At 44.7% G+C, this 27757-nt stretch overlaps 1 protein-coding gene across 2 annotated transcripts in view; it reads right to left on the bottom strand.

Annotated features, from left to right (window-relative positions):
- Window positions 1–1030: 1030 nt before the first annotated feature.
- LOC111182731 (solute carrier family 23 member 1-like) overlaps window positions 1031–27757 on the bottom strand; it is a 43913-nt gene continuing 17186 nt past the window's right edge. For both annotated transcript variants that reach the window (XM_089917359.1, XM_089917357.1), the window contains exons 4-12: window positions 24891–25050; window positions 17190–17371; window positions 16148–16268; window positions 14895–15051; window positions 13824–14077; window positions 4396–4560; window positions 3886–3994; window positions 2627–2722; window positions 1031–1349 (exon numbers count right to left, since the gene is read on the bottom strand). In XM_089917359.1, the coding sequence (XP_089773485.1) occupies window positions 1090–1349; window positions 2627–2722; window positions 3886–3994; window positions 4396–4560; window positions 13824–14077; window positions 14895–15051; window positions 16148–16268; window positions 17190–17371; window positions 24891–25050 (1504 nt within the window). In that variant the 3' untranslated portion in view covers window positions 1031–1089. The remainder of the gene's footprint in view (window positions 1350–2626; window positions 2723–3885; window positions 3995–4395; window positions 4561–13823; window positions 14078–14894; window positions 15052–16147; window positions 16269–17189; window positions 17372–24890; window positions 25051–27757) is intronic.

The following is a 27757-nucleotide window of genomic DNA, read 5'->3' as shown; positions in this document are numbered from 1 at the left end:
CCATAGTGTGGGTGGGCCTCATCCAATCAGTTGAAGGACTGAATAGACCAAAAGATTGACCTCCCCCAGGAAGAGGGAATTCTGCCAGTGACTGCCTTCAGACTCCAGCTGTAACTCTTCCCAGCCTGCTGGTCTACCCTGCAGACTTTGGACTTGCCAGCCTCCACAATCACATGAGTCCATTCCTTAAGTCAATCTCTCTCCCTGCCCTGCCCTCCCACCACCCCCATATATGTATGTGTGTGTGTGGACACATGTATATATCTCTCTGCAGACATGTATGTGTATACTCACACCCACGCCCCCTATTGGCTCTGTTTCTCTAGAGAATCCTGACTAATCCACTGAGGATGCAGAGAGAAAAGGTTCGCCTGGCTCTTTACAGTTTATATATCATAACAACAGTGGCTCCGCTCCACTGAAGGCCTCTCAAATGCTTTGACTGTTTCATGTCCCTGTGAGAACCTGACATGCAGGTTAAGTCTTAGGATCCAAACCTGGTCCTGACTCCACAGCGCCAGGGCCCACAGCCTCACTATACCGTCCTGTGATACACAGTCTGACCCCAAGGACTGGCGCTGGGGCTGTGCAGGGATTGTAGCTTTGCTGGCCCTTCGGTGTTCACAAATGGCAGGGGCCTGGCGGGGAGGGACCTGCAAGGGAGGGGCCTGGAAGAAGAAGCGTCTGGAAGAGAAGGGCCTGGGGGGGCTGGCAGGGCCTCCAGCCTCTTTGGGGAGGAAGAGAACTGTTCCCGTCACCTTTCAGCAAACAGCCCCATCTCCGTCACCTGCCCCACCCAAAGCCTTTTCCTCCCGATGCATCAAAATACTGCCAAGAGGACTGGTTTACACTGGAGATGGGAGGGCTGGAGCATGGTGGAAGGAAGCAGCTTGAGGCCAGACCTCGGTGACTAAGTGACTGGGTCAAAGCATGCTTGTCACGGTGTTAATCTAATACTTATTTGGCTGCCACCACGTGCGGGGTGCAGAGGTACTCGAGAGGGCAGGGTCCCCTCCATACGTGAGTGGGGAGCTCAGCACATTGGGTGGGGGGATAGTGAAGCCTCTGGGACGTGCAGAAGGAGCGTTCTTACATCCTGGTGTCTGTGGCGCCCTTGGGTCGCTCTTCTGAGGGGTCCCGGGAGCAGAGCGTCAGCTGGCTCACCCCCACCTCACCTCTCCCACCACGTTCCAGCTTGGGCCAGAAGGGGAGGCACCGGGTGCAGGAGGATGCGCAGAACCTGGTGCCGATCCCCCAGGGGAGGCTGTAGACCTCCGAGATCTTCGTAGTCTCCTCAGACTTCTTCTGGATTTGATTCCACGCCAGGAGGCCTCTCTCCTCCAGGCTTCCTAAAGGGAGCCAGCAAGCAGTCAAGCCTGGGCCCTGAGGGAGGGGGAGGAAGCCTCTGGCGCCCCCTGCAGGCGCTCACGAGGCCTCGTCTCAGTGCCCTGCACCTGCCAGCAGCCCCTCCTCCCCCTCCAAGCCCATTCCAAGAATCAGCTCAGCTCAACTCAGCTCATCATCAGGTGTTCCCTGAGCTCCGGGGTACGACCTTCTATGAACCACTGTTCTTTCCTCATCTTCCAGAGCGGACCTTTCTATATTTCAGTGTTTCTGGAATGCAGATGCATTTTACATTTGGTGGAGAGAAGAAATGTGGGAAATGGAATACCACGAAGCAGGAGCTATCACAGAGGTCCTTTCAAGGGGCCATGGGAGGATCAAGAACGGAGCACTGAAAGCCACCAGTGAGGGCAGCTCTGCGCTCTTCACCTCAGCCCTCATGGGCTTCGTTTGCTCATCATCACACTTACTTCCCTGTACTGTAATGGTCTGTTGTCGTGTCTCTCTCCCCTACTAGCCTGTGAGTTTCTAGAAGGCAGGGGGGCATGTCTTGCAGCCCTTTGTATCCTCAATACAGAGCACCTGGAACACAGTGTACTTGCTGTGGTTTTTATTGGAATATGGATAAATGAACACATGCATTCTCTCCCTCGTCGACTAGACGGCAGGCTCTAAGAGAGCTGGGGCTATGTCTTTTGCTTTTTGCTTCTGGTGTATTTCTCACCTTAGGGTCCTTTTATGGGCTGAATTGTGTCCCCCCCCAAAAAAAATCATATTGAAGCCCTAACCCCACAAACCTCAGAATGTGACTGTATTTGGAGATAGAATCTTTAAAGTGGTGATTTAGTTAAAGACGTAAAGATGAGGTCTTTAGGGTGGGCTCTAATTTAATCTGACTGGTGTCTTTATAAGAAGAGGAGATTAGGACACACAGAGAGACACCAGAGATGCACACACAGGAAGGAAAGGCCATCCATCTGAAAGTCAAGGAGAAAGGCCCCAGGAGAAACCAATCCTGCCAACACCTTGTTCTTGGACTTCTAGCCTCTGGAACTGTGAGGAAATACATTTCGGTTGTTTAAGCCTCCTAGTCTGTGGCATTTTGCGATGGCAGCCCTAGAAAGCTAGTACAGGCCCATACACCCCACCCAGGTGCAGGGCCCACTCAGGGTATGCTGTGGCCAGTCTTACATGAGAACTGGGGCTAGAGAAGCAATGTGGGTGACCCAAATGCTGACCATCTACCCGAACTGCCAGCTTACAGAGCAAAGGTGAGCCCTACCAGGGATGGTGTTGTCCAGTAGAAAGCCCAGAAATCCACCAACAAACATGCCCGTGGTCAGCAGCACCTGGATGACCTGGTCCAACTGCAGAATCCCTAGAGTGAAGACAGAAGTGACAGGGATTAAAAAATGGGCAGAGGATCTGAATAGAGATTTTTCCAAAGAAGGTATACAGATGGCCAATAGGTACATGAAAGGTGTTCAACATCACTAATCATCAGGGAAATGCAAATCAAAATCACAGTGAGATATCATCTCACACCTGTTTGGCTTTTACCAAAAAGACAAGAACTAGCAAGTGTTGGCAAGGGTGTGGAGAAAAGGACCCTTGGGCACTGTTGGCAGGAATGTAAATTAGTGCAACCACTATGGAAAACAGTATGGAGGTTCCTCAAAAAATTAAAAATAGAACTACCATATGACCCAGTAATTCCACTCCTGGTTATTTATCCAAAGAAAATGAAAACACTAACTCAAAAAGATATATGCACAGCCACCTTCACTGCAGCATTATTTATAAGAGCCAAGATATGGAAACAACCTAAGTGTTCATCAATGGATGAATGACTAAAAAAAATGAGGTATATATTTACAATGGATATTATTCAGCCATAAAATCTGGCTATTTGCAACAACATGGATGGAACGTGAGAGCATTATGCTGTGGCATAAATCAGAAAGAGAAAGACAAATACTGTATGATCTCACTTATTATATATAGACTGTTAAAAAAAAAAACTCATAGAAAAAGAGATCAGATTTGTGGTTACCAGAAGCAGGGGGTGTGAGGAGGAGGAACTGGAGGAAGGTGATCAAAAGGGACACACTTCTGGTTATAAGATAAATAAGTATGAGGGATGGAATGTACAACATGACGACTATGGTTAACACTGCTGTATGATATATAGAAAAGTTGGTAAGAGAGTAGATCCTAAGAGTCCTCATCACAAGGAGAAAATTTTTTTTCCCATTTCTTTTTATTGTGTCTATATGAGGAGATGGGTGTTAACTAGACTTATTATGGTAGTCGTTTCACAATATATGTATGTCAAACCTTTATGCTGTATACCTGGGACTCATACAGTGATATATGTCAATTGTATCTCAATAGAACTGGAAATAAATAAGTCATGGTGATGTAATGTACAGCATGGTGACTATAGTTAATTTTTTTAAAAAGTGACAGGAATTCCCAGGGACCAGGGACCCCACCAGCTCTGCCCCTGGAGTGGTCACAGTCTAGAGGATGGAGAATCACCTGTGTGGAGCCTCTCCGGGTTCTTGTTCACCCAGTTGGGAACAGCAAGCCCACAGTAGATGGAGAAGCCAAAGACAAAGATGTTTCTGGACGAGTTCATGTCCACGTACTGCAGGAGAGAGGCCGCCACGGCAGAGCCGGAACGATCAGTATCTGTATTGCACGTCAGTCAAACACCCGCCCAGCCAGCACCCCCCGCCCCCGCAACTTGAGACTGGAGGGGGAGGCTGGGCTCAGAGGGCACAGGTTCTCAGACAAGTCCCTACTCCCACTTGACCCTGGGAGCTGAGTGGTCTGGATAATCCAATTCAAACTGATGCAATTTTGTTTTTCAGAAATTCGGGTGCTTCTGGTTATTTCTTTCTCCCATTTGGGGCCAGTGTGGTTTCTGGGACTAAGGACTCCCTTCCCCTCCTCCCTTGTCCCCACCCTGTTCCATTCATCTCCATCCCCATGGGCTCCTTTCAGGAGATGCAATGCTGCTGCTTTCCTAAGGGTGCCTTGCCTCACCTGAAGATTGGAAATCCCCACGGCAGTGATGACCCCAAACATCACCAGGAACATGCCTCCGATCACAGGGGTTGGGATGGTGGCAAACGCAGCCCCGATCTTCCCAAATATGCCCATCAGGAGCAGCACGCAGCCCGCCGCAACAATCACCATCCTGCTCCCTACCTGTAGCACTCAGGGAGATGGGGGAGAGACGAGGAGCTCAGCACCAGCTGGGTCACACACCCTGGAGGCCTCTGCCCTGCTCCTGGGGCATCACAAACAATGGCTCCAGGGGACCCACAGGAGCAGCATCGACTGACCCAGAAATGGCCCCCCTCTACTCCCACATGGTGCTGGCGAAAGCATGAAGGTGTGACCTTGGGTCCCAGCCTCTGCCCTCACCTCTCCTCTCTGCTGCTCTCATACATGTCTTCAAGTCCTGACTCCAATGCTCCTTCTCTAGGCAGACTTTATAGTGAGGCAAGAAGTCTCTCTTGGGAGGGAGTGGCCCAATGCTTAAGAATGGGGTTTGAGAGCCAATCCCAACTCTGCCTCTAACTAGCTGTTCGGCTTCACGCAAGTTACCTAACCTCTCAAAATGTCAGCCTCCAAATTTACCAGGTGGGATTAATAATACTTACTTCACAATCTCATTTTAGGAGGACAGCATTACCTTGATACCAAAGCCAGATAAGGACAGAAAAGAAAGTACTGTGTGGGTTCACTTATATGCAGATTTTTTTCAACAGTAAATACTGTAGTACTAAACAATCCATGATAGGTTGAATCTGTGAATGTGGAACCACAGATATGATGGAACCATGGATATGGAGGGACCACGTGTACAGAGGTCCAACTATAAGTTATACACGGATTTTCGACTGCAAGGAGGGTTGGTGCCCCTAACCCCACCCCACTCCCCACATTGTTCAAGGGTCAACTGTACAGACCAATATCCCTGATGAATATAGATGCAAAAACTATCAACAAAATGTTAGCAAACCCAATTTAACAGTACATTAAAAGGATCATACACCATGATCACCTGGGACTTATCCCTGGGATGCAAGGATGTCTCAACATGTGCAAATCAATAAATGTGATACACCACATTAATAGAATGAAAGATATAAACATATGGTCATCTCAATACACACAGAAAAAGCATTGGACAAAATCCAACATCCTTTCAGGATAAAAAAACTTTCAACAAATTAAATATAGAAGGAATGCACCTCAACACAATAAAGGCCATATACAAAAAGCCCACAACTAACATCATACTCAATGCTGAAAGCTTGGAAGCTTTTCTTCTAAGATCAGAAAACAAGACAAGGGTGACAACTCTCACCACTCCTATTCAACATATTACTGGAAGTCATAGCCATAGCAATCAGGTTAGATAAAGAAATAAAAGGTATCCAGGGCTTCCCTGGTGGCGCAGTGGTTGAGAGTCCGCCTGCCGATGCAGGGGACACAGGTTCGTGCCCTGGTCTGGGAAGATCCCACATATCGCGGAGCGGCTGGGCCTGTGAGCCATGGCCATTGAGCCTGCGCGTCCGGAGCCTGTGCTCCGCAACGGGAGAGGCCACAACAGTGAGAGGCTGACATACTGCAAAAAAAAAAAAAAAAAAAAAAAAAAAAGGTATCCAAATCAGAAAGGGAGAAGTAAAATTATCTTTATTTGCAGAGGATATGATCTTATATATAGAAAATCCTAAAGACTCTACCAAGAAATTGTTACAACTAATCAATGGATTCAGTAAAGTTGCAGGATACAAAATCAACATACAGAAATCAGCTGCATTTTTCTACACTAACAATAAAACATCTGAAAAAGAAATAAAACAATCCCATTCACAATAGCATCAAAGACAATGAAGTACTTAAGAATGAATCTAACCAAGGAGGTGAAAAATATAAGACTGATGAAAGAAACTGAAGAAGACACAAATAAATGGAAAGGTATCCCATGTCATGACTGGAAGAATTAATATTGTTAAAATGTCCATACTACCCAAAACCATCTACAGATTCAATGCAATCCCTATCAAATTTCCAATGGCATTTTTCACAGAAGTAGAAAAAAAAAAACCTAAAATGCTTATGTAACCACAAAAGACATCAAATAGCCAAAGCAATCCTGAAAAAGAAAAATAGAAAAAAAGCTGGAGGCATCACATGTCCTGATTTCAAACTATACTGCAAAACTATAGTAATCAAAACACTATGGTACTGGCATAAAAACAGACACATAGACCAATGGAACAGAACTGAGAGCCCACAAATAAACCCATGCATATATGGTCAACTAATACTTGACAAGGGAGCCATGAAAACTCAATGGGGAAAGGATAGTATCTTCAATAAATAGTGTTGGGAAACCTGGATAACCACATGCAGAAAACTGAAATTGAACCACTATCTTAACACCGCTCACAAAATTTAACTAAAAATGGATTAAATACTTAAATGTAAAACTGGAAACTGCAAAACTCCTAGAAGAAAACACAGGGAAGCTTCTTGACATTGGTCTTGGCAATGATTTTTTAGGATATGACACCAAAAGCACAAGCAAAAAAAGTGAAAATCAGGAACTTCCCTGGTGATCCAGTGGGTAAGACTCTGTGTTCCCAGTGCAGGGGGCCTGGGTTCGATCCCTGGTCAGGGAACTAGATCCCGCAGGCATGCCACAACTAAGAAGTCCGCATGCTGCAACAAAGATCCCTCATGCTGCAACTAAGACACAGCTCAGCCAAAAATAAATAAATATAAATCTTTTTTTTAAAAAAGTGAAAATCCAAAAGTGGGACTACATTAAACTAAAAAGCTTTTGTACAGCAAAAAAACAATCAACAAAATGAAAAAGCAACCTATTAAATGGGAGAAAATATTTGCAAACTGTATAGTTGGATAAGGGTTTCATATCTAAAATATATAAAGAACTCATATAATTCAATAACAACAACAACAACAAACAATTTTAAAATGGGCAGAGGAACTGAATAGACTTTTTTTTCCAAAGAAGACATACAAATGCCAACAGGTACATGAAAAGATGCTCAACATCACTAATCATCAGAGAAATGCAAATCAAAACCACAATGAGATATCACCTCACACCTGTTAGAACGGCTATCATCAAAAAGACACAAGGTAACAAGTGCTGACAAGGATGTGGAGAAATGGGAATCCTGTGCACTGCTGGTGGGAATGTAAATTGGTGCAGCCACTATGAAAAATGGTATGGAGATTCCTCAAAAAGTTAAAAATAGAACTACCATATGATCCAGCAATTCCACTTCTGGGATTATCCAAAGAAAATGAAAACACTAACAAAAAAATATGTGCACCCCCCCACCATGTTCATTGCACCATTATTTACAATAGCCAAGGTATGGAAACAATCTAAGTGTCTGTCAACAGATGAATGGATAAAGAAGATGTGGTATGTACAATGAAATATTATTAAGCCATAAAAAAGAATGAAATCTTGCCATTTGTGACAACACGGATGGACCTTGAGGGCATTACGTTAAGTGAAGTAAGTCAAACAGAGAAAAACAAATACTGTATAATATCATATACATGTGGACTCTAAAAAAGCTAAACTTGTAGAAGTAAAGAGTAGAATGGTGGTTACCAGGGGAAATGGGGAGATGTTCATCAAAGAGTACAAACTTTCAGTTAGAAGATGAATAAGTTCTGGGGACCTAATGCACAGCATGGTGATTATAGTTAACAAAAATGTATACTTCAAAGTTACTAAGATAGTAGATCTTAAATGCTCTCACCACAAAAAAGAAATGGTAATTATGTAATGTGATAGAGGTGTTAGCTAATGGTGGTAATCATATTGTAATATATTAAGTGTATCAAATAAACACATTGTACACCTAAATTTACACAATGTTATATGCCAAGTGTATCTCAATAAACCTAGGGGAGGGAATTGATGTGCCTGGGGCACAGTGATGCAGGGTGAGAGACAGGAGATGGGATGGAAAGCAAGGAAGGGACTCTGTCATGAAGTACTTTAAGGGCCATGGAAAGGAGTTACGATAAATTCCAAAGACAAAGCATAAACAAAACGTAGTATATACATGCAATGGAATATTATTCAGCCTTAAAAAGGAAATAAATTCTGACACCTGCACAACATGGATAAAACTTGGACATTAAGTGAAATAAGCCACCCACAAAAAGACAAATACTGTATGAGTCCACTTATATAAGGTACCTAGAGCAGTCAAATTCATAGAGACAGAAAGTAGAATGGTGGTTGCTAGGGGCTGGGAGAGGGGGGAATATGGAGTTGTTGTTCAATTGGTACAGATTTCAGCTTTGCAAGAGAAAAGAGTTCTGAAGATTGGTTGCACAACAATTTGGATGTACTTAACTCTACTGAACTATACATTTAGAAATGGTTAAGAGGCTAAATTTATGTTACATGTATTTTACTACAATTAAAAATAATAAATCCAAAGACAAAGGAGACTCAGTAGAGTTGTGTCAAGCAGGGTAGTGACATGATGTGATTTACATTTCAAAAAGTTCCCTCTAGGAACCCTCCTACACTGTTGGTGGGAATGTAAATTGGTGCAGCTACTATGGAAAACAATATGGAGGTTTCTCAAAAAACTGAAAATAGAGTTGACATACGATCCAGCAATCCCACTCCTAGGCATATATCTGCACAAAACTCTAATTTGAAAAGATACATGCACCCTTATGTTCACAGCAGCACTATTCACAATAGCCAAGACATGGAAACAACCTAAATGTCCATTAACAGATGAATGGATAAAGATGTGGTGTGTGTATACAATGGAATATTACTCAGCCATTAAAAAGGGTAGTGTTATTTGCAACAACATGGATGGACCTAGAGGTTATCATACTAAGTGAAGTAAGTCAGACAGAGAAAGACAAATACCCTGTGATATCACTTATATGTGGAATCTAAAATAGGACACAAATGAACTTATCTACCAAAGAGAAACAGACTCACAGACATAGAGAACAGACTTGTGGTTGCCAAGGGGGAGCAGGTGTGGGGGAGGGATGGATTGGGAGTTTGGGATTAGCAGATGCAAACGATTACATATAGGATGGATAAACAACAAGGTCCTACTGTATAGCACAGGGAACTATATTCAACATCCTGTGGTAAACCATAATGGAAAAGAATATGAAAAATAATGTTATATAAAACTGAATCACTTTGCTGTATAGCAGAAACTAGCACAACATTGTAAATCAACTATACTTCAATAAAATAAGTTTTTTTAAAAGTTCCCTCTGTAAGTCACTTCATTATTATTAATTGATATATTTTCTCAATTAGGACAAATTAGATTTTCTCAACAAGCAATTATCATGGATTATGTGTAAACTATGATTCCTCCTTCATCTACTGGAGGTTCATTAGGATACAAAACAGAGACAAGGCTCCTCCCCATGGTATTATACAGCATTAACTGGTCCAAAATCAAGGATCAGTTGTGCTAGAGTCACTACTAATTGCTATCACCTGGTTTGCATAGGGTTTCTCGAGCAGCTAGGAGTTTGGGAATGCTAAAGAAGTACATTTCACCCACTTAGAGCAGCTATTAGATCTGGAAATAAAAAGTTTCTACAAAGGTTAAAAAAAAAAACAACACTATGCTGTGAAGATTATGGGCTCTGGTCCACATCCCATCCCAGTACCAGGCACACACAGCTGTCACACGCTGGACAGTAATGATTGTTGTGCTAGTCAAGGGTTGTATCTAGGGTTTGAGTGACAGCTACCAGTGAGACCAAAATGACCTCTGACCTCGAAGCATTTAGCCTCATCCTCAAAAGTTGGAGTTGTGCTGCAAATGTCTGAATATCCCATCATAAGTCTGTTATCAATGAATGTGTTTAGGTAGTTCTTGGACCTCTTCTCATGCATTTGTTTCTACTCCCAGTCCTTAAAAGATACTCTATGTGACAGACTCTAGGTCTATCCACCTCATTACAAACAGCTCAATTTCGTTTCTTTTTATGGCTGAGTAATATTCCATTGTATATATGTGCCACATCTTCTTTATCCATTCATCCGATGATGGACACTTAGGTTGTTTCCATCTCTGGGCTATTGTAAATAGAGCTGCAACGAACATTTTGGTACATGACTCTTTTTGAATTATGGTTTTCTCAGGGTATATGCCCAGTAGTGGGATTGCTGGGTCATATGGTAGTTCTATTTGTAGTTTTTTAAGGAACCTCCATACTAGTCTCCATAGTGGCTGAGGTGGATAGACCTAGAGTCTGTCATACAGAGTGAAGTAAGTCAGAAAGAGAAAGACAGATACCGTATGCTAACACATATATATGAAATTTAAGAAAAAAAATGTCATGAAGAACCTAGGGGTAAGATAGGAATAAAGACACAGACCTACTAGAGAATGGACTTGAGGATATGGGGAGGGGGAAGGGTGAGCTGTGACAAAGCGAGAGAGAGGCATGGACATGTATACACTACCAAACGTAAGGTAGATAGCTAGTGGGAAGCAGCCGCATAGCACAGGGAGATCCGCTCGGTGCTTTGTGACTGCCTGGAGGGGTGGGATAGAGAGGGTGGGGGGGAGGGAGACGCAAGAGGGAAGAGATATGGGGACATATGTATATGTATAACTGATTCACTTTAAAGCAGAAACTAACACACCATTGTAAAGCAATTATACTCCAATAAAGATGTAAAAAAAAATACAGATCTTGCAATAGGGAAGAGATATGGGGACATATGTATATGTATAACTGATTCACTTTGTTATAAAGCAGAAACTAACACACCATTGTAAGGCAATTATACTCTAATAAAGATGTTAAAAAAAAATAAAATAGAAAAAAGATACTCTAGTGTAGTTTCAGTTTTGCAAGATGAAAAAGTTCTGGAGATCTGCTGCACAGCAATGTGAATACACTGAATGCTACTGAACTGTACACAAAAATAATTAAGATGGTAGATTTTCTGTTATGTGTCTTTTACCACAATTTAAGCATTTTTTTAAGATACTCTAGTGTCAACAACTTGAAGTCCATTAATGCAGCAATAAAGTAGCAGATTTGGCCTTTGCTTATTTTTCTTTCCAGTTTAAGAGCTAATTTATTTAACTGTCTTCACTGGAAGACAAGTGATAGGAATTAACCACATCAAAATAACTTTTTTTGTTTACAACCCTAGCAATGAACCGTGCCTTTGTGGGAACAAAGGCATGCTTCTAAGCACAATAGATCAACTTGTCAGGTTCAACCAATACCCTTTGGATGTAATAATGGTCTCATAAAGATGGCAGGTCACCCCCAATTCTACTACCACAGAATTTATCATGCAGCCCTGGGCATCTTTTGGTCTCAGGATTCACATCTGGGCTGGGAGCCATGACACCCTAGAAAAGTGATGGGAGATCTTTGGCCTTCAGCCTGATTTCTCCGGACTGACCAGGGGAGAACCAAGAATAGGTCAGAGCCCATGAATGCAGATGCAACACGGGGCCACAAGGGGGAGGTGTGAGTCCAAACCAGAGTTAATGGGTCTGCTGGATTTGTAGCCTGTTTGGTGTCTGTGTATCTTTTCTTGCCTGCTCTTTCCCTCTCCTGTAAAGGGTCTTAATTTAGAAATGATACATCAAAAAATTTTTTGTTCTGTTTATTGAATATAATTTTCTGTTCTGCGTGAGATACCTTCCCTTCAGCAAGAAAAATATTTGCTGCTTTATACTTACACAGGCCATTCCCACATTTCTGTGTGGGTCAGTGGCCCTCACGTGGAAAAATGTTCCTCTCACTTGCACCGAAGGTCTTGAAACTTTGGGGAAATGTCAAAGAGTCCACAGTGTCCAAGCACATAGAACTTGCCGTAGGGTTGGGTGCTGGCTCTGCTGTTTGCTCAAAGATTTTAACTCTCACTATGGGCCAGAGGCCATGCAGGGTACAGAGGTAGATAGGTCCAAGGGAGCTATCAGAAAATACAGGGTGGGGATGTGGGTGGAGGAAAGTGAGTACTTTCCAAAGCTCACTTCACTTGTGCTGGGAAACACTGTACCTATGCACTGAAGCATACAGGAAAGCAACATCGTAATAATATTCTTTGCTAAGTCACCTTAGAAAGCACCATCTTGGGGACTTCCCTGGTGGCGCAGTGGTTAAGAATCCACCTGCCAATGCAGGGGACACGAGTTCCATCCCTGGTCTGGGAAGATCCCACATGCCACGGAGCAACTAAGCCCGTGAGCCACAACTACTGAAGCCTGCGTGCCTAGAGCCCGTGCTCCGCAAGGAGAAGCCACCGCAATGAGAAGCCCGCGCACCGCAACGAAGAGTAGCCCCCGCTCGCCGCAACTAGAGAAAGCCCACGTGCAGCAACAAAGACCCAATGCAGCCAAAAAATAATAGTAAGAAGAAGAAAGCACCATCTTGAAGAATTCTTGCTGACCTTATGAGGCTTTCCTGTGGAAAATGGGAGCCTGGAAGAGATTTTAAGCAGGGACTAATTTAATTGGGTTCTAGAAAGATCCTTGGGCAGCCATGTGGTAGCTAGATTAGAGATGGGCAAGATCCTGGGAAGAGACAGTTAGGGATACTGCCATGTCCAGGTGGGAGATGATAAAGCTGTGATACTGGGAATGGAGACAAGAGGACAGGAGGGCAGCACGCATGCTGAGAAAACAGAATCCACTGTGAGAAGCACACAACAGAGAGAGAAGTTAAGGATGACTGGGTGAATTCACGAAGACAAGGTTTACGGGAGAAGAAGTAAGGATGGGGGCATGGACTCAGCATAATAGAGGCCATTCTGAGTGTGAGGTACCCTTGGGACATTCAGGTGGAGGTGACCACAACCAAGAAGGTCAAGTATAGTAAGCAAAATAAAGGCTCCTCAAAGACGTCCATGTCCAAACCTGTGAATACGTTACCTTAATGGCAAAAGGACTTTGCAATGTGATTAAGGATTTTGAGATGGACGGAGTAGCCTGAGTTATCCAGGTGGGCCCAGCCTAATTACATGCATCCTTATGAGCAGGTAATCTTTCCCAGCTGTGGTCAAAGGGAGATGTGACTAAGGAAAAAAGGTCAGAGAGACGCCACGTTGCTGGCTTTAAAGATGGAGGAAAGGGGCCATAGCCAAGGAATGTGGGCAGCCTCTAGATGATGGAAAAAGCAAGAAAATGGATTCTCCCCTGTAACCTCCAGAAAGGAACACGGCCCTGCCAATCCCTTTACTGTAGCCCTGTGAGACCCGCACTGGAGTTCTGACTTCCAGATCAGTAAAATAATACATCTGGGTTGCCGGAAGCCATCAAGTTTGTGATAATTTGTTGCAGCAACAATAAGAGGCTAAGACACAGATGACAGATTCAGGTACTCAGGCTGCCCACCCACCACCCCACCCCCGGGGCCACTGTCAGCAGCCTTACCCTGGTGATGCCCAGAGCGCCGACATTCTCGCTGTAGGAGGTGGTGCCGTTCCCCGTACCCCAGGCCCCTGCCAGCAGGCAGCCCAGGCCCTCGATGCCGATGCCTCGGTTGATGGCGTGCTTCGGAGGGGGTGGTGCCCCCACAAGGCGGGCACAGGCATAATAATCGCCTATTGACTCGACCATTGAGGAGATCACCCCCGCGACGATCCCAAAGACCCCAGCCAGGCTGATGGTGGGGAGGCCCCACTGCCCTGAAATTGCAGCGCAGAGGGAATACTCATCCGGAAGATAACAGGCTGCTGGACCCCAAATAATTCCCTTGCCAGAGGGTTCTCCGGTAGGCTTTAAAGACCAGGCAACATGTCTTCCAACCCAACAGCTGTCCTGAAGCTTTGTCTCAGACTCCAGCCCTCCCGTGCCTCCCTGAGGGTAGGTCAGAGGCCCTGACCTTGAGGTCACAGTGCACAAAAAGAACCAGAAACCGGGCCTCTTTCCGGGAAGACCTTGAAGCCTTTTGAAGGCTTCCAGGATTCTTACTCAGGGAGGTCCTGGCTCCCCAGTCCATGAGGCCAGGACCTCCTCACCCCCACAACTAGAACGTGGTTATTCTCACACCCTGAGCCGAGAACTGCAGGGAAAGGAGATGCCCTTGACCAGCAACCCAGAAATGTTCTAATTCAGTCCCAAGCCTCCCCTGTGTGGGATCCACCAGTTCCACGAGGAGACCCAAAGGTTGGCTAAGAGGTCAGGATCCCTCTGTGCTTTCCCCACCCCCAGTGGATGGGGCCTGAGCAATGTGGAGGAGGGGATGAGGCATGCGGGCCAGGAAGGAGGTAGGTCTGGACTACCACCCCCAAAGCATTCTTAGGACCACCCAAGGGTCTCCTTCCTCTCTTAGGGGTCTCATATGGACTCCGTGGGGCCTGTCCCTCCTTGCCAGATCCCTTGGAGGAGATCCCGTCCCGGCTCTACTCATTTCCCCCTCTGGTGCCTGAGCCTCACGGGCAGTCCTGGGAAGCATATGCCCCAGGCAAGATGGGCCCCGGGCGGGCGTCGGCGTCTCGTTACCTGGGTAAGGGAAGCGAAACCAAGGAGCCTGGCTCAGGACGTCGCCTTTGGTGTCTGTGCGGGCCAGGTACCCGTAGGCTGCAGGTGCCGAAGGGAGGGCGTTGGTGACTGTGAGCACGAAGCACAGCAGCCACGAGACGCAGAGCGCCAGCAACACCTGCCGGAGGGAGGGAGGCGCCCTTCATACTGGGCCCCACCCCTGCACCTGCCCACACCTCCCAGAGAGGGTGGGCGAAGGAGGGAGTCGAGCAAGCTCTTTGAGATGAGGAAGTGTTGGGCTACAAACCCTTCCAGTGACAACAGGAATCCGCTGTGTCAGTGGATAATGAACACATTACAGGAATAGAGAAACTAAACTGTGGGGAGACCTTGTGTCAAGTAGAGGCAGAAATGTCTAGGAAAGTGGACACAGCCTGGGTCAGAAGGATTGCAGTCTGACTCCCTTTCTATTGCTTGCTGGTCACATGGCCCTGGATCAAATTCCCTGAGCCTCAGTGTCCTTATCTGTACAATGGAATGACAACCGTTGCTCTGCAGAGCCTGAGGCAGGATTTCTTAAAGTGAGGTCCTCAGATATATTGACTTTTAATCTCTGATGGTAGAACCCCTGACATCGGCATTTTTAGCAATGTCCCCAGGTGATTCTTATGCATACCGAACTTTTGAACCACTGGCCTACAGGATTGCTGAGGGATCAATGAGATCACTATGTGGAAGTAACTTTTTATAATGCAGAATGTATTTCACAGATAAATTGAACCTGAAAACACATTTGTGTGGTTGGCAATGGCACCTACTTGACAGAGTGGAGCAAATTCAACAGAGAAGGCTCTGAAAAAGGAGATACCATCATTGTCGGCAGGATCTGAATTATCCAGGAGCCAATGAGAAAGAACCTGATCTAAGCAACTTGGCCCTTAGTTTTGCACCTTTAGCGGTGAGCCTGGCTGTCTCCCCCAGTGCCATGCTATGAGGACGGCCCAGGGACACAAGAAGACTGTCCCACAGCGGTGCCCAGGGCAGCAGCCTGGGGCGAGTTCTCTACTCCTGGGAGAGAAGCAATGAGGGAAGATCTGGGATGGCAATACACCAAGGCTCCCACCACCCGCGGGGCAATTAAGGGGGGCTCAGGAGGAGAGGCCGCTGCAGGTGGAGAGCATTTGACTTGGGGGCCATCTGGGAGAGCAATAGGCTGTCCCTCACTCTCCAGGTGAGTCAACTAAGAATGGCAGAGGGTGGGGAGCGCTTCTTACAGGGAAGACCTGAAACAGGTAGAACTTAGAGGTGTGACACTTCTTCTCTCTTCCGTAAACAGGCACAGGCACCGCAATGTTTTTCAGGTACTGAGAAAACAGCACGATGAGGAAGATGGTCCTGAAACAGAAACAAACCACACCCAACCTGGCAAACTTGGGCTCATCACGAGCGACGGTCCGGGAAGGCGTGCCATCACGTGTCTCTGGGACTATGGGGCAGTGGCTGTGCTGGGAGGGTCCCCATCTAGGCCCTGCTCTGCAGGGTAGGCAGCATCCTGCCAGTTCTGAAAAGGTGGGCAGGCCCCTTTCAGAGGCTGCTGGTGGCTGAAGAGGAACAGTGGGCAGGGGCCTGAGAAATAAGCATGGCAGCTGCACAGATCCAGACTGAAGCCAGTGAGGCCAGAGTCAGACCACCTTCTCTCCCAGGTGGTCCTGCAGGTCCTTGCGGTCAGGCCACAACAGACAGAGTGAATGAGCGTGTCCAGGGTCATGCCCAAGCCCCTTCAAAGCTCTGTTTAAATGCTGAGGGCCTCTTTTTCTGGGAAGCCTTCCTGACACCAACCCCCACCCTCGGCAAGCTGGCTGTCACCACCCCATCCCCTGAACCAGCCGGCATACTGTGACTCTCATCACTGTCTCCTGGTGTCACAGGCACTTGGACACAAGTCTTATCCCTCTACTACGCTACAAAATGCTTGAGAGCTGGGGCCATGTCTTTGTACTCTTCCCAGGTGCTGGAGGTTTACAAATATTTGCTCAGTGAAAACCTAGGGGGCAGGGGACGGGTAGCATCAGCTGTCTGTGAACCCTACGCTAAGTATGTTTATACCCTGCCTGTGATGAACTTACTGTCTGTGAGGACTGATAACATAAGAAATAGTAATAATACATTCTAAGTAGCCATTTCACTGCTTTTAAGGTATCGTGATGTTTGTGAAAGTATTTGTAAACCACCAGAGTTTGCCAATATCCAGGACTCACTCTTCTTACTGGGTAATCTTCCTCCAAAGACGGCCCACCTTCCCCAGAGGGTGCTTACATGGCAGCAATCCCCCAGTGGATCCCGGCGTCATTGCCCGCAGAATCGAAGAGAGGCAGGGCCACCAGGGAGATGGTCGGAGCAATGGTCAAGGGGCCGATGAAGCGCATGAGGAAGCCAATGAGGCCTGAGAAGCCCACCAGCATCTGGACACAGGAAGCAACCATGATGGCTCCCTGCAGCTGAAGAGGAAGCATGGGGCTCAGCACCTGGGCGCCTGTGGCGGGGCCACCCAGATTGGTGGTACCTTCAGAGGCAGTGCAGGGGCAAAGCTGGACCCCAGAGGAACTGAGGGAAGGTGAGCTCGGACCTCACTCCTCTCTCCAGTCCTCTATTTCCAACTGTCTGTTGGACATTTTCACCTAATGTGAAGTTTTTCAGGAAGTAGATTTCAAGGTTTTCTATTGATCACAGTGATAATGTGATGACTCCTAATACTGGCATCACCCACTTATGTATTGAACATCTTGCTGATTTATTTGTCTCTGTTTTCCTACTTCCTATTGCAGAGGTTGGCAAAGGTTTTCTGTAAAGGATCAGAGAGTGAATAGTTGAGGCTCTGTGGACCGTACAGGCTCAGTTGAAACTCTTCCAGGCAAGATGGAAACAAATGAGCTTGACTGTGTTCTAATAAAGCTCCACTGATAGGCACTGAAATTTGAATTTCCTACAATTTTGACATGTCATAAAATATTATTCTTGGATTTTGTACAATTTTGACATGTCATAAAATATTATTCTTGAATTTCGTACAATTCTGACATGTCATATTATTCTTGAATTTCGTACAATTTTGACATGTCATAAAATATCATTCTTCTTTTGATTTTTTTTCAACCATTTAAAATATAAAACCGTTTTTAGCTTGCAGGCTATAAACAAACAAACAAACAGAAAACAGGCAACTAGCCAGATTTGGCTCACGGGTTGTAGTTTGCCAACCCCTGATCTATTGGACTGATTGAGTTTTACTTTACTTCTCCTTTTCTACTTTGCTAACATGGATGTTATTCATGTTACCCCTGAAAATGTTCCTTGCTTTGAAGTCTGCTCTTCTGAAAAGAAAGAAGTCTGACTCCTGCTTTCCTTTGATCAGTGTTAACGTGGTATATTCTTCTCCATCCATTTACTTTTAATCTACATGTGTCTTTATATTTAAAGCCGGTTTCTTCTGGACAACATACAGTTGGGTCTTGTGTTTTGATCCACTCTGACAATCTCTGTGCCTTTAAACCAATGACGTTCAAAGTGATTATTGATATAGTTGGATTAATATCCACCATAACCATTACTATTTTCTATTTGTTGCCCTTGTTCTTCATTTCTGTTTTTGTCTTCTACTGGTTTTCTTCCTTTTGTGGTTTTAACTGAGCTTTTTTTTCCCCTTTCCTTTCTTAGCATAACCATTATCCTTTTTTTTTTCCTTTAGGGTTTGCAATGTACATTTACAGCTAATCCAAGTCCCCCCCCTTTTTTTTTTCTTGTCACACCACATGGCTTGCGGATCTTAGTTCCCCAACCAGGGATCAAACCCACGGCCTTGGCAGTAAAAGCGCAGTCCTAACCAGTGGACCATCCAGGAATTCTCCCAAGTTCACTTTCAAATAACACTATACCACATCATGAGTGGCGTGAGTACTTTATAGTAACAAAGCAATCCTAATTTCTCCGACCTAGCCTTTTTATCATTGCTGTCATTCATTTCACGTATACATAAGCATACACAAGGATATAAAAAATTTAAAACCACCATAATACTGGAAAGTGAAGTTTAAGTTGGTCTAATGTGTTGAAAACTGAGCTTGCCATCTCTTCCCAGAGTTTTCTACATTTTCTGCTACCACCACTTTCTAAAAATATAATCATTACTTACTTGTCCTCTTTATTACTTCTTATCTCCCAGAAAGTAATGACACCCCTATTGGTCCTATATTTGCCTCACTTTCATTTGTGGCTAGTATCGTGATATAGAGTTGGACTGCTAACCATTGGTGGCTTCAAGCCTTGAGATGTGTGTGAACAAATTTAACTTAGTGAAACATGGAAACTCTACCTTAAATTCCAATAGGCTGGCCCAGTGAATTAAACCAATCCATCAATTAATAAAAGAAGATTGAAACTTGAAAGAACTTTCCCTTGTTTACAGCACTGGTGAAAAACACTGGACCAGCAGATGGAGCTAAAATACCACAAATAAGACTCTGGGTTTGTACTCACTGTTGGACACTTGAAGGCAATGTGGGAAAAAAATGGTGGAGGCTACAGTCTTAGATCTGGGCAAGAGAACTCCCACCCTGGGGCCTGTGCTTTAGAGCAGGGGTTGGCAAACTTTTTCTGTAAAAAGCCAGATAGTTAACATTTTAGGTTTTGTGGGCCACATATAGTTTCTGTCACATATTCTTTTTTAAATTTTAAACAACTTTTTAAAATGTAAAAACCATTCTTAATTGGTGGGCAGTAAAAAACAGATTACAGGCTGGATTTGGTCCAAGAGCGATAGTTTACTGACTCCTGCTTTAGAGGACTCACAAACACAAAAATAAATGGTAAATGTATTTTAAAAACATGGTTGTGTCTGTAACTTGGGATCCTGTGCTCAGTGCAGGCACAGCATGACCTGAACATCCCTAAACATCCTCTCTCACTACTAACACTGTGTCCTCAAAACACAAAGTAACTGCTTCAGACCACTGCAGCGTTGAGGCAGACAGGTCATGAGAACACAGGAAGAATTCGAGCAGCAGAGTGCTTAGGTAGGAGAAGAGACGAATTAACTTGTCAGATCTTTCCTCTTGGATAGCATGAAGGCAAGAGATTCCTGCACAAAAAGTTATAGTTCTCAGTAGGTCTAACTGGAAGGGAAATCCTGCCCCTGGCATCTAGCAGAGCAGGGTAAGGAAACTGATGAAATAAAACTTATATTTTAAGGCAGGACAAGTAAAAAAATTACACATAAAGTTCTCTCTGTGTGTTTGTTTGGGCCTCCTCCCTCCCTAATGTGCAGTGTGAACCTGCATTACACATTAACCAGAGCTCCTCAAAGATAAGGGGCCTGCTCAACCGTAAAGATCAATTGTTTTTCTTTCTTCTGATGCTAGCAATGTAATTTCTTAAAAGAACAGCGTTCCCTCCCAGCTCTGTAGGGGGTCATGGTGACTGGCTGCTCGCTTTGTACCTGCTTATCTGGACAATGTATCCTTGGTGGACTTTATGTAAAGTATCAGTGTGTCATTTTGATGTTCGATCCTTTGTCTCAAAAATGTATATGACTGTGCCTTCAACTTCTAACAGGTGGAAGGGTTCCCAGAGCTTCCTGAGAATCTGCTTCCTGGGTTTATAATCCTCAGCTTGGCTCGAATAAAATTCCAATTTTTTCTTCTTAACTTGATAGTTAATTAAATTTTCGCTGACAAAATCCACTTCTTATTCTTTGCTTAGTTTTAATTTGGATTTACGAAAGCCAAGTATTGGCTCCCTGGGGGACAGCAGAAACAAAACCCCCCAAAACCTCAGACCACATGTATTTTGTGATTCATGTTATCGATGATATAATAAAACTAGGCTGCACTGAAGAAGAAATACATCCTGCTTTGGAAAAGGTGGTACAACACACAGCATTTGAAGACTGGCCAACGGACCTGGCAAAAATCCAGGGCCCACCCGCTTGACAAATGAAATCCTTAGGTATATCTTGGTCTGGAACTACATGGAAAAGTTCTTTAAACATTAAAAACCTCTGTTAACTCTGGGTCCACCTTGAGAAAAAAAGGAAGCACAAGAACTTGATAGGTCATTGAAGTACATCCACATCTGGGTGCACTGTTGGACTGTATACCAGAGCACGGCCACATGCAGAAAGGCTGTTTTTGAAAGGGAAGAACAGCAGAAGGTTCTGGCTGAAATTCACAATTTATGGCTCAGACTGGTCTCAGAGTGGTGTCCTGACCAGCACAGTGCTCCTGAGATATCAGAAGCATCAGTGGTTCTGTCCATGCTGAATGAGGACTGACCCTGGCAGATGCCTGGCACTTCAGCTCTGCGTGGGGCATTTGGTGTGGAGGCGGCCCAGAGCAGCTACTCAACTACTCTCCCTCTGAAGGACCATTCCTAACTCGTCTGCTACTGGGCACTATTTGGAATTAGAGCACTACTGAATGGCACCAAATAACTCCAAGATCAGAGATCCCAATGGTATCTTGAGTGATGTCAGAAAGACATTCAAATAAGGCAGGGGATCATCAACAGAATGTGCTAATTAAAGGGAAATCGTTATATTCAGGAAAAGAAAAGGCAGTTACACAAGGAGGCGTTCATAGGATCCATGAGTAAGTGACAGTCCCCCTCCCCTGGGTGGACACTACCTCACGAGATAATCTATCTCTAACAACAGAGACTTGGATCCCACTATGTGGATCTTTGAATTCAAAAAGCACTGCTTGGGGGGGACTTCCCTGGTGGCACAGTGGTTAAGAATCCGCCTGCCAATGCAGGGGACATGGGTTCAAGCCCTGGTCTGGGAAGATCCCACGTGCCGTGGAGCAACTAAGCCCGTGCGCCACAACTACTAAGCCTGCGTTCTAGAGCCCATGAGCCACAACTACTAAGCCCACATGCCAAACTACTGAAGCCCATGCACCTAGAGCCTGTGCTCCACAACAGGAGAAGTCACGGCAATGAGAAGCCTGTGCACCACAACGAAGGGTAGCCCCTGCTCACCGCAACCAGAGAAAGCCTGCCTGTAGCAACGAAGACCCAAAGCAGCCTTAAATAAATAAATAAATAAATAGATTTAAAAAAAAAAAAAAGCACTGCTTGGAGTCTTGCTAAAGGCTGCTCACCCACCTGAGAAAGACTGAGACTGAAGGAGTGTAACATTGCAACAGAAGGACCTTGATGGAACAGATGGGCACAGGTGCCTCTGGTGGGAGAATTTGAAGATAAATGGCCCATCACAGAACTGACAGGCTGCCTGTACTGGACAGTCCACAGAGCATGGGAGGTTTTAACACTTTTTTAAACTGGTATGGACAGTGTTTCTGGTTTGAGCTTTGCCTATCCTGCCACTGAAGCCCTGGCGCAGGCTACAATAAAGAGACTAGCAACCCAGATTGCCCACCAGCATGAAGATCAACTTATGTATCAAACAGCTCAAGGATCACTTTTCACAGCATGAACAAGACAGGAATGGACCAAGAAATACAGTATCAAGTGTTCTTTTCATATTTCATGTCACTTTCCAAAAGCAGTGAAATTATTGCAAAATTAGAACGTGTGCCTGAAGCAACAAAATGTGGGTGACAAAGGCACGAAGGGCAGGCTTTGCAGGGTAGGATACTGTAAGATCAAGCTACAAGTGGGGCACCAAACTGAGTCACTAGTGGAGCAGTTTGTAAAGGACAGATTGGGAAATGAGAAGGTAAAGAAACCCTGTTTTCCCAGGACTAGGGATTTGGTTGTGTTCCCTAAGATAGGAATAATAAGAATCTATTTAATTTGACTTGTTGGAATTCTGATGGTATTTATGGGCTGGATTGGAAAGTCTGGTGTTTTTCAGGATGCATCCTACCCAGTGGAGGGGCTACAGTGACAATATACTTATTAAATCATTTGAAAGTACCTTGGGGAAGGACACACAAGGAAGGTTTAACAGTGTTACTTTTCCTGCCCACTATTTAAAGGCTAGCGGAGAAGGACTCAGCACCTCCTCTTCCAACAGGAGCAAGGAAATGGGTTAAGAAAGGCTCACAGTGGGCAGAAAGAAAGATGGCTGCAGGAAGAACTGGAGTTACCAAATTATGGTATTGAATAATGCTACTTTTGCCCATTGCATTTAAAATGTTGGAAATAAGAAAATGATTTCTTAGCCATATTTCTAGATACGTCTTCAATCTGGAATGAGGGATGCTGGCATCACAGTTGATTCTACCAAACTGAAACACATCTAATAAAACTAGACCCAGAGCATACTGTGCTGAACTGGATGGACAATGAGGAATGAACACTGTGAAAGTAGCCAAAGCTACTATGATGCTGGCATATTTAGGGCACGGTCTGTTGTTTGAACTTTAAAATGGGTCATGGACTAATTCATAGGTCGTTTACATGATACTCAATGAAACGAAAGTCATGGAAATAATGATAAATAACGAAGTCCATATTGGGATATTGACCTCTAGTCACCAGCTAATGTGGTAAGTAAGCATAGGAGCAAAAATGACCCCAGGTGGTCAAATAGACCTACAAGATGAGGACAGACATTTATAGTTAACTCTAAATCATTCAATAACATCATAAAAGAATGATACAAGTTTACCATCATACACTGACCAGAGCAGCTAAAATGAAAAAGAGAAAATGTTGGTGAGAATTTGGAGTAACTGGAACTCACACACGCTGCTGGTGGGAGTGTAAATTGGAACATACACTTTGCAAATGTATTTGCTAGTGTTTACTTAAGTTGAACATATACATAATATACAGTGATGGTGAATTTTATGTGTCAACTTGACTGGGCTGAGGGATGCCCAGATAGCTGACAAAACATTTTTTCTGGGTGTGTCTGTGAGGATGTTTCCAGAAGAGGTCAGCATTTGAATTGGTGTGAACTGAATGAAGCAGACGGCCCTACCCAATGTGGGTGAGTGCCATCCAATCCTTTGAGGGCCTCACATAACCAAAAAGCAGAAGAGCTAACTTGCTCTGCTTGAGCTGAGTCATCCACCTTCTCCTGCCCCCAGACATCAGCACTCCTGGTTCTCAGGTATTTGGAATCAGTTTAGGACTTACACCATTGTCCTTCTGCCCCAGCCCTCACCCCCACTGGAGTGTTTTGTCAATTCTACTCCTTCTCATTGGTCAACTCTGGGTAAGAATAGGAATCTTGTTACCATGTTTCCTCTGTCTTCCCTCTTTCTTTGTCTTTCATATACAGCGGATGTGACCCTTATTGCAGCCATGAGGCTGTGAGGATGCTGAACATGGCCTGGGTGGGGTGCAGGATGGACCCTGGCTGGGCTAAGGCTTCCTAGCTTAACTCCTAAGGATATCTAGGGAACAAACTCTGCTCTAGGTCCATAGCCCTGAGTTCAGGAATGTCCTTGGTCCAGTTCTAGTGAGTTAGTGCTGAAGACATTAAGTGAAAGTTGGATTCATGCCTGAGCAAACTACCTTGTATTGGAAACCCAGTACCATACGGTGCTTGTGTAACTGCCCCTGCTCCAGAGGAGGTGGTCCTTAGCCTCACTCCAGGCCTACATATTTAAGGTCAAGCTGGGAGGAAGCTGGTTGGGCTTCCTAGAAATCTCAAGTGACCTTCACTCTCTCATACAGTACCCCACCCATGGGCCGTCCTTGACCCCTCACCTAGGAGGTCAGGTGAGGATGTTGGGGTCTGGAAGCTAGCAGGTCTACTGTCCCTGAGGGTATGGGTATGCTCTCTGCCAAGAATCCTGTGTGCTGGCTTCCTTATCTATCGTTTAGATAAGCCAACCTGGAGCATGGCCAAACTTCAGAGCCTGCTTCAAGGCCACTAGTTTCTTTCCCTGGATGATAAAACTGAATTAAGCAAGGGCCAAGTATCTTAAAGCCTGGAATCTTGCTCAGCAATGAGTTGAACAATGAATGTTGAACAAATGAATCAACTCAGGAGCCCCTGCTGAGGACCACTCCATTGCTCTCACCCCATCCCCCTCACCCCAATACCTCTCGGATCCTCTTCTGCCATTCCTCAGTGAATTCAGGGGAGCTGGTGTTCACCAGGCTGGCATTGAGTGTCCACACGGGGCACTTCCAGGTGGGAAGGGACAGCATGGCCAGGGAGGGTGCCAGAAAAGCAAATGTTCCTCCCTGGAGAATGGGCAGCCTGGAGGAGGGGAAAGGAGAGAGTTACCAATCAGCTCTTTAAGCGCTGGTCTGTCACTGGCCCCAGTGGAGGCCTTTTAATCCCAAGTCCTACCTTGGTTTCAAGGCAACACATGACCCCTGCAGTTCTCAGTTTACAGGGAACTCCTGCCAAGCTCCAAGTCAGACCCATGAACCCTGCCAGACTTTGGACGGGTAGGAGAGGTGGAGAGGGGAAGCAAGCAGACCTAACCCCAGTCCTGGAGATACAAGCCCAGGAGCAGAGAGTCAGGTGCTGGGAAACGATTTGGGGGTAGCACAGAGCTCAGGGAACATGTTGAGTGGGTGCCATTGTCTTCCTCAGTCCCAGAGAATCCTCCCCAGACCCCAGGATCAAAGCACAGCTCACACATGTGGAGTTCCATCCACTGACAAGAGATGCCCAGCCTAGAATCTGGGTGGCCAGATTCCTTTGCCTCTTCAGAAATGAACAGCAATCCCAGACCTCTACCTTCAGGCTCCTTTTTATCACCTGGACTGAATAGGCTTGAGGTCAATTATCAGGGCGTATCCCCCACCCACAGTCTTTCTCCCTCCTCATTGGTGTCTCACTCTGGCCTCTGTGAGAACTTCTAGCAGAACTTCTAGCCCATCTGACTTGTCTCCCTTCAAGGTGAATGTAGCCTGATAAGTCAACCTCCAATAACCCTCTCTTACTAGAAGGTCAGAAGCTATCAAGGCTCACCTAGTCTCTTTGCCCTGCACATTAGAATTTGGGGTGGGGGGTGGAAAAAAGGGATGTCGGCCTCGTGCTTGCATTTGTCACTATAGCACACCCAGTTTAGGTACTTTTTCTTAACAATACTAGAAGGCTATTTTTGAACTCAGGATTCCATGAAGACAGCTTAAAGGGTTATTTCTGAGAAAGACTGAACACATTTTACTTAATGAAAATATAAAGTTTTGCTGCCTAAGTGGCCTTTGTCCTGGCTGAACGTAGGAATCAGCAATGCCCGGGCATCACCCTCAGATGAGTTAGTGGGCTTGTCAAGAGGGTGCAGCCAGGCGTGGGGAGGGCTTAAAGCTCCAGGTGATTCTAATGTCAACCAGGGCTGAGAACAAGTAATCTAGATTCATAAATCTAGACCCATAAGGTTCCAAAACAGATTGGAATATATGGCACACACAGGGCAGGAACATATGGGTGGTGGAATGGGTATGTGTGAATAATGTTTTTAATTAAAAAATTATGGGGGGGAGATAAATCAGGAGTTTGGAATTAACATGTACACACTAATATACATAAAATAGGTAAACAACACGGACCTACTGTATAGCACTAGCACAGGGAACTATACTCAATATCTTATAATAACCTATAATGGAAAAGAATCTGAAAAAGTATATATTTATATATCTACACATACATATATATATATATTTGTATAACCGAATCACTTTGCTGTACACTTGAAACTAACACAACATTGTAAATTAACTATACTTCAATTAAAATGCATAGAAATTATGAAGCTAAGTATCTTGACAGAGAAGGGAAACATGCTATACTTATATCACTGCAAAATCCTTTTGAGCTTTTAAAATGAACATAGAAATCTTTGCATATCATATATACAGAGTATATAATACAAGAATTGTGTTTTAATTTTTTGCTGTAATCCCATATGCACATTTCATTCATTCAACAAATATTTACTGAGGACCTGCTCTGTGAGACGCACTGATTGCCAAGTATTGGGGATACCATGGTGACTGAGACAAAACACCACTTATATTCTAGTTACACATTTCTCTGTTAGCCCTTGTACTAACAAACTAATCATTTACAGTAACTGACTCTCAGGGGTTCTTTAAACACCTTATGACTCTGCTTAAAAGCACTCCACCATTACTATGCCACCATTGCCGCAGCCATTTCATTATTACTGGGTTCCATGAGGTCAGGGATGATTATTTTTCTTTTCCATCTCTCCAGCACTGAGCCCAGTGCTGCAAAAACCTATGAATATTGGGTTTTCTCATTTTATTTTATTTTATTTTTTTAGTTTAACAGGTATATAATGAAACTCTAACAAATGTTAATTTGCATTTCATTAAGTCATAAAAGATGTGCACTCATTCGTGTGATTTTATATGTTTTTCCTTGTCTATAAACTGTCTACTCGTTACACAGAACTTAGATACTGTCAAAATATATTTATAACAATTTTTATGATGGTGAGCTTTATGTTTGTTGAAAAAAATGTTTTTTGTTAGTATATGCAGGAATTCATCCCCAACTTAGAACTTCTTTAAGGGAGCACTTCAAAATTTTCAAGTAGTTCAGCACTTTTCTAACTCTGTTCATGTTCCTTTCAAGACTATTATATGTAGTTGGGATAATGTGATATATGGACTTTCTACCTTTTTGTTTTGTTTTGTTTTGTTTGGTCACGCCTCGCAGCTTACAGGATCTTAGTTCCCCGACCAGGGATTGAACCCTGGGCCACAGCAGTGAAAGCACTGAGTCCCAACCACTGGACTGCCAGGGAATTCCCTCTATGTTTTTGTAATTGCTAAGAATACCTTTTATGTTCAAGAGCAAGATGAATTTTTTCCATTTATTTACTAGAGAGTGCTCTTTTTTTTTTTGCGGTACGCGGGCCTCTCACTGTTGTGGCCTCTCCTGTTGCGGAGCACAGGCTCTGGACACGCAGGCTCAGTGGCCA

This window comes from Delphinapterus leucas, chromosome 9 (assembly GCF_059928025.1).
Source record: "Delphinapterus leucas isolate spDelLeu-1000000601 "Yukka" chromosome 9, BTC_Dleu_Yukka2, whole genome shotgun sequence".
NCBI lineage: Eukaryota > Metazoa > Chordata > Mammalia > Artiodactyla > Monodontidae > Delphinapterus > Delphinapterus leucas.
Note: the sequence above shows the minus strand (reverse complement) of the source record. Positions and strands in the feature narration are given on the sequence as shown.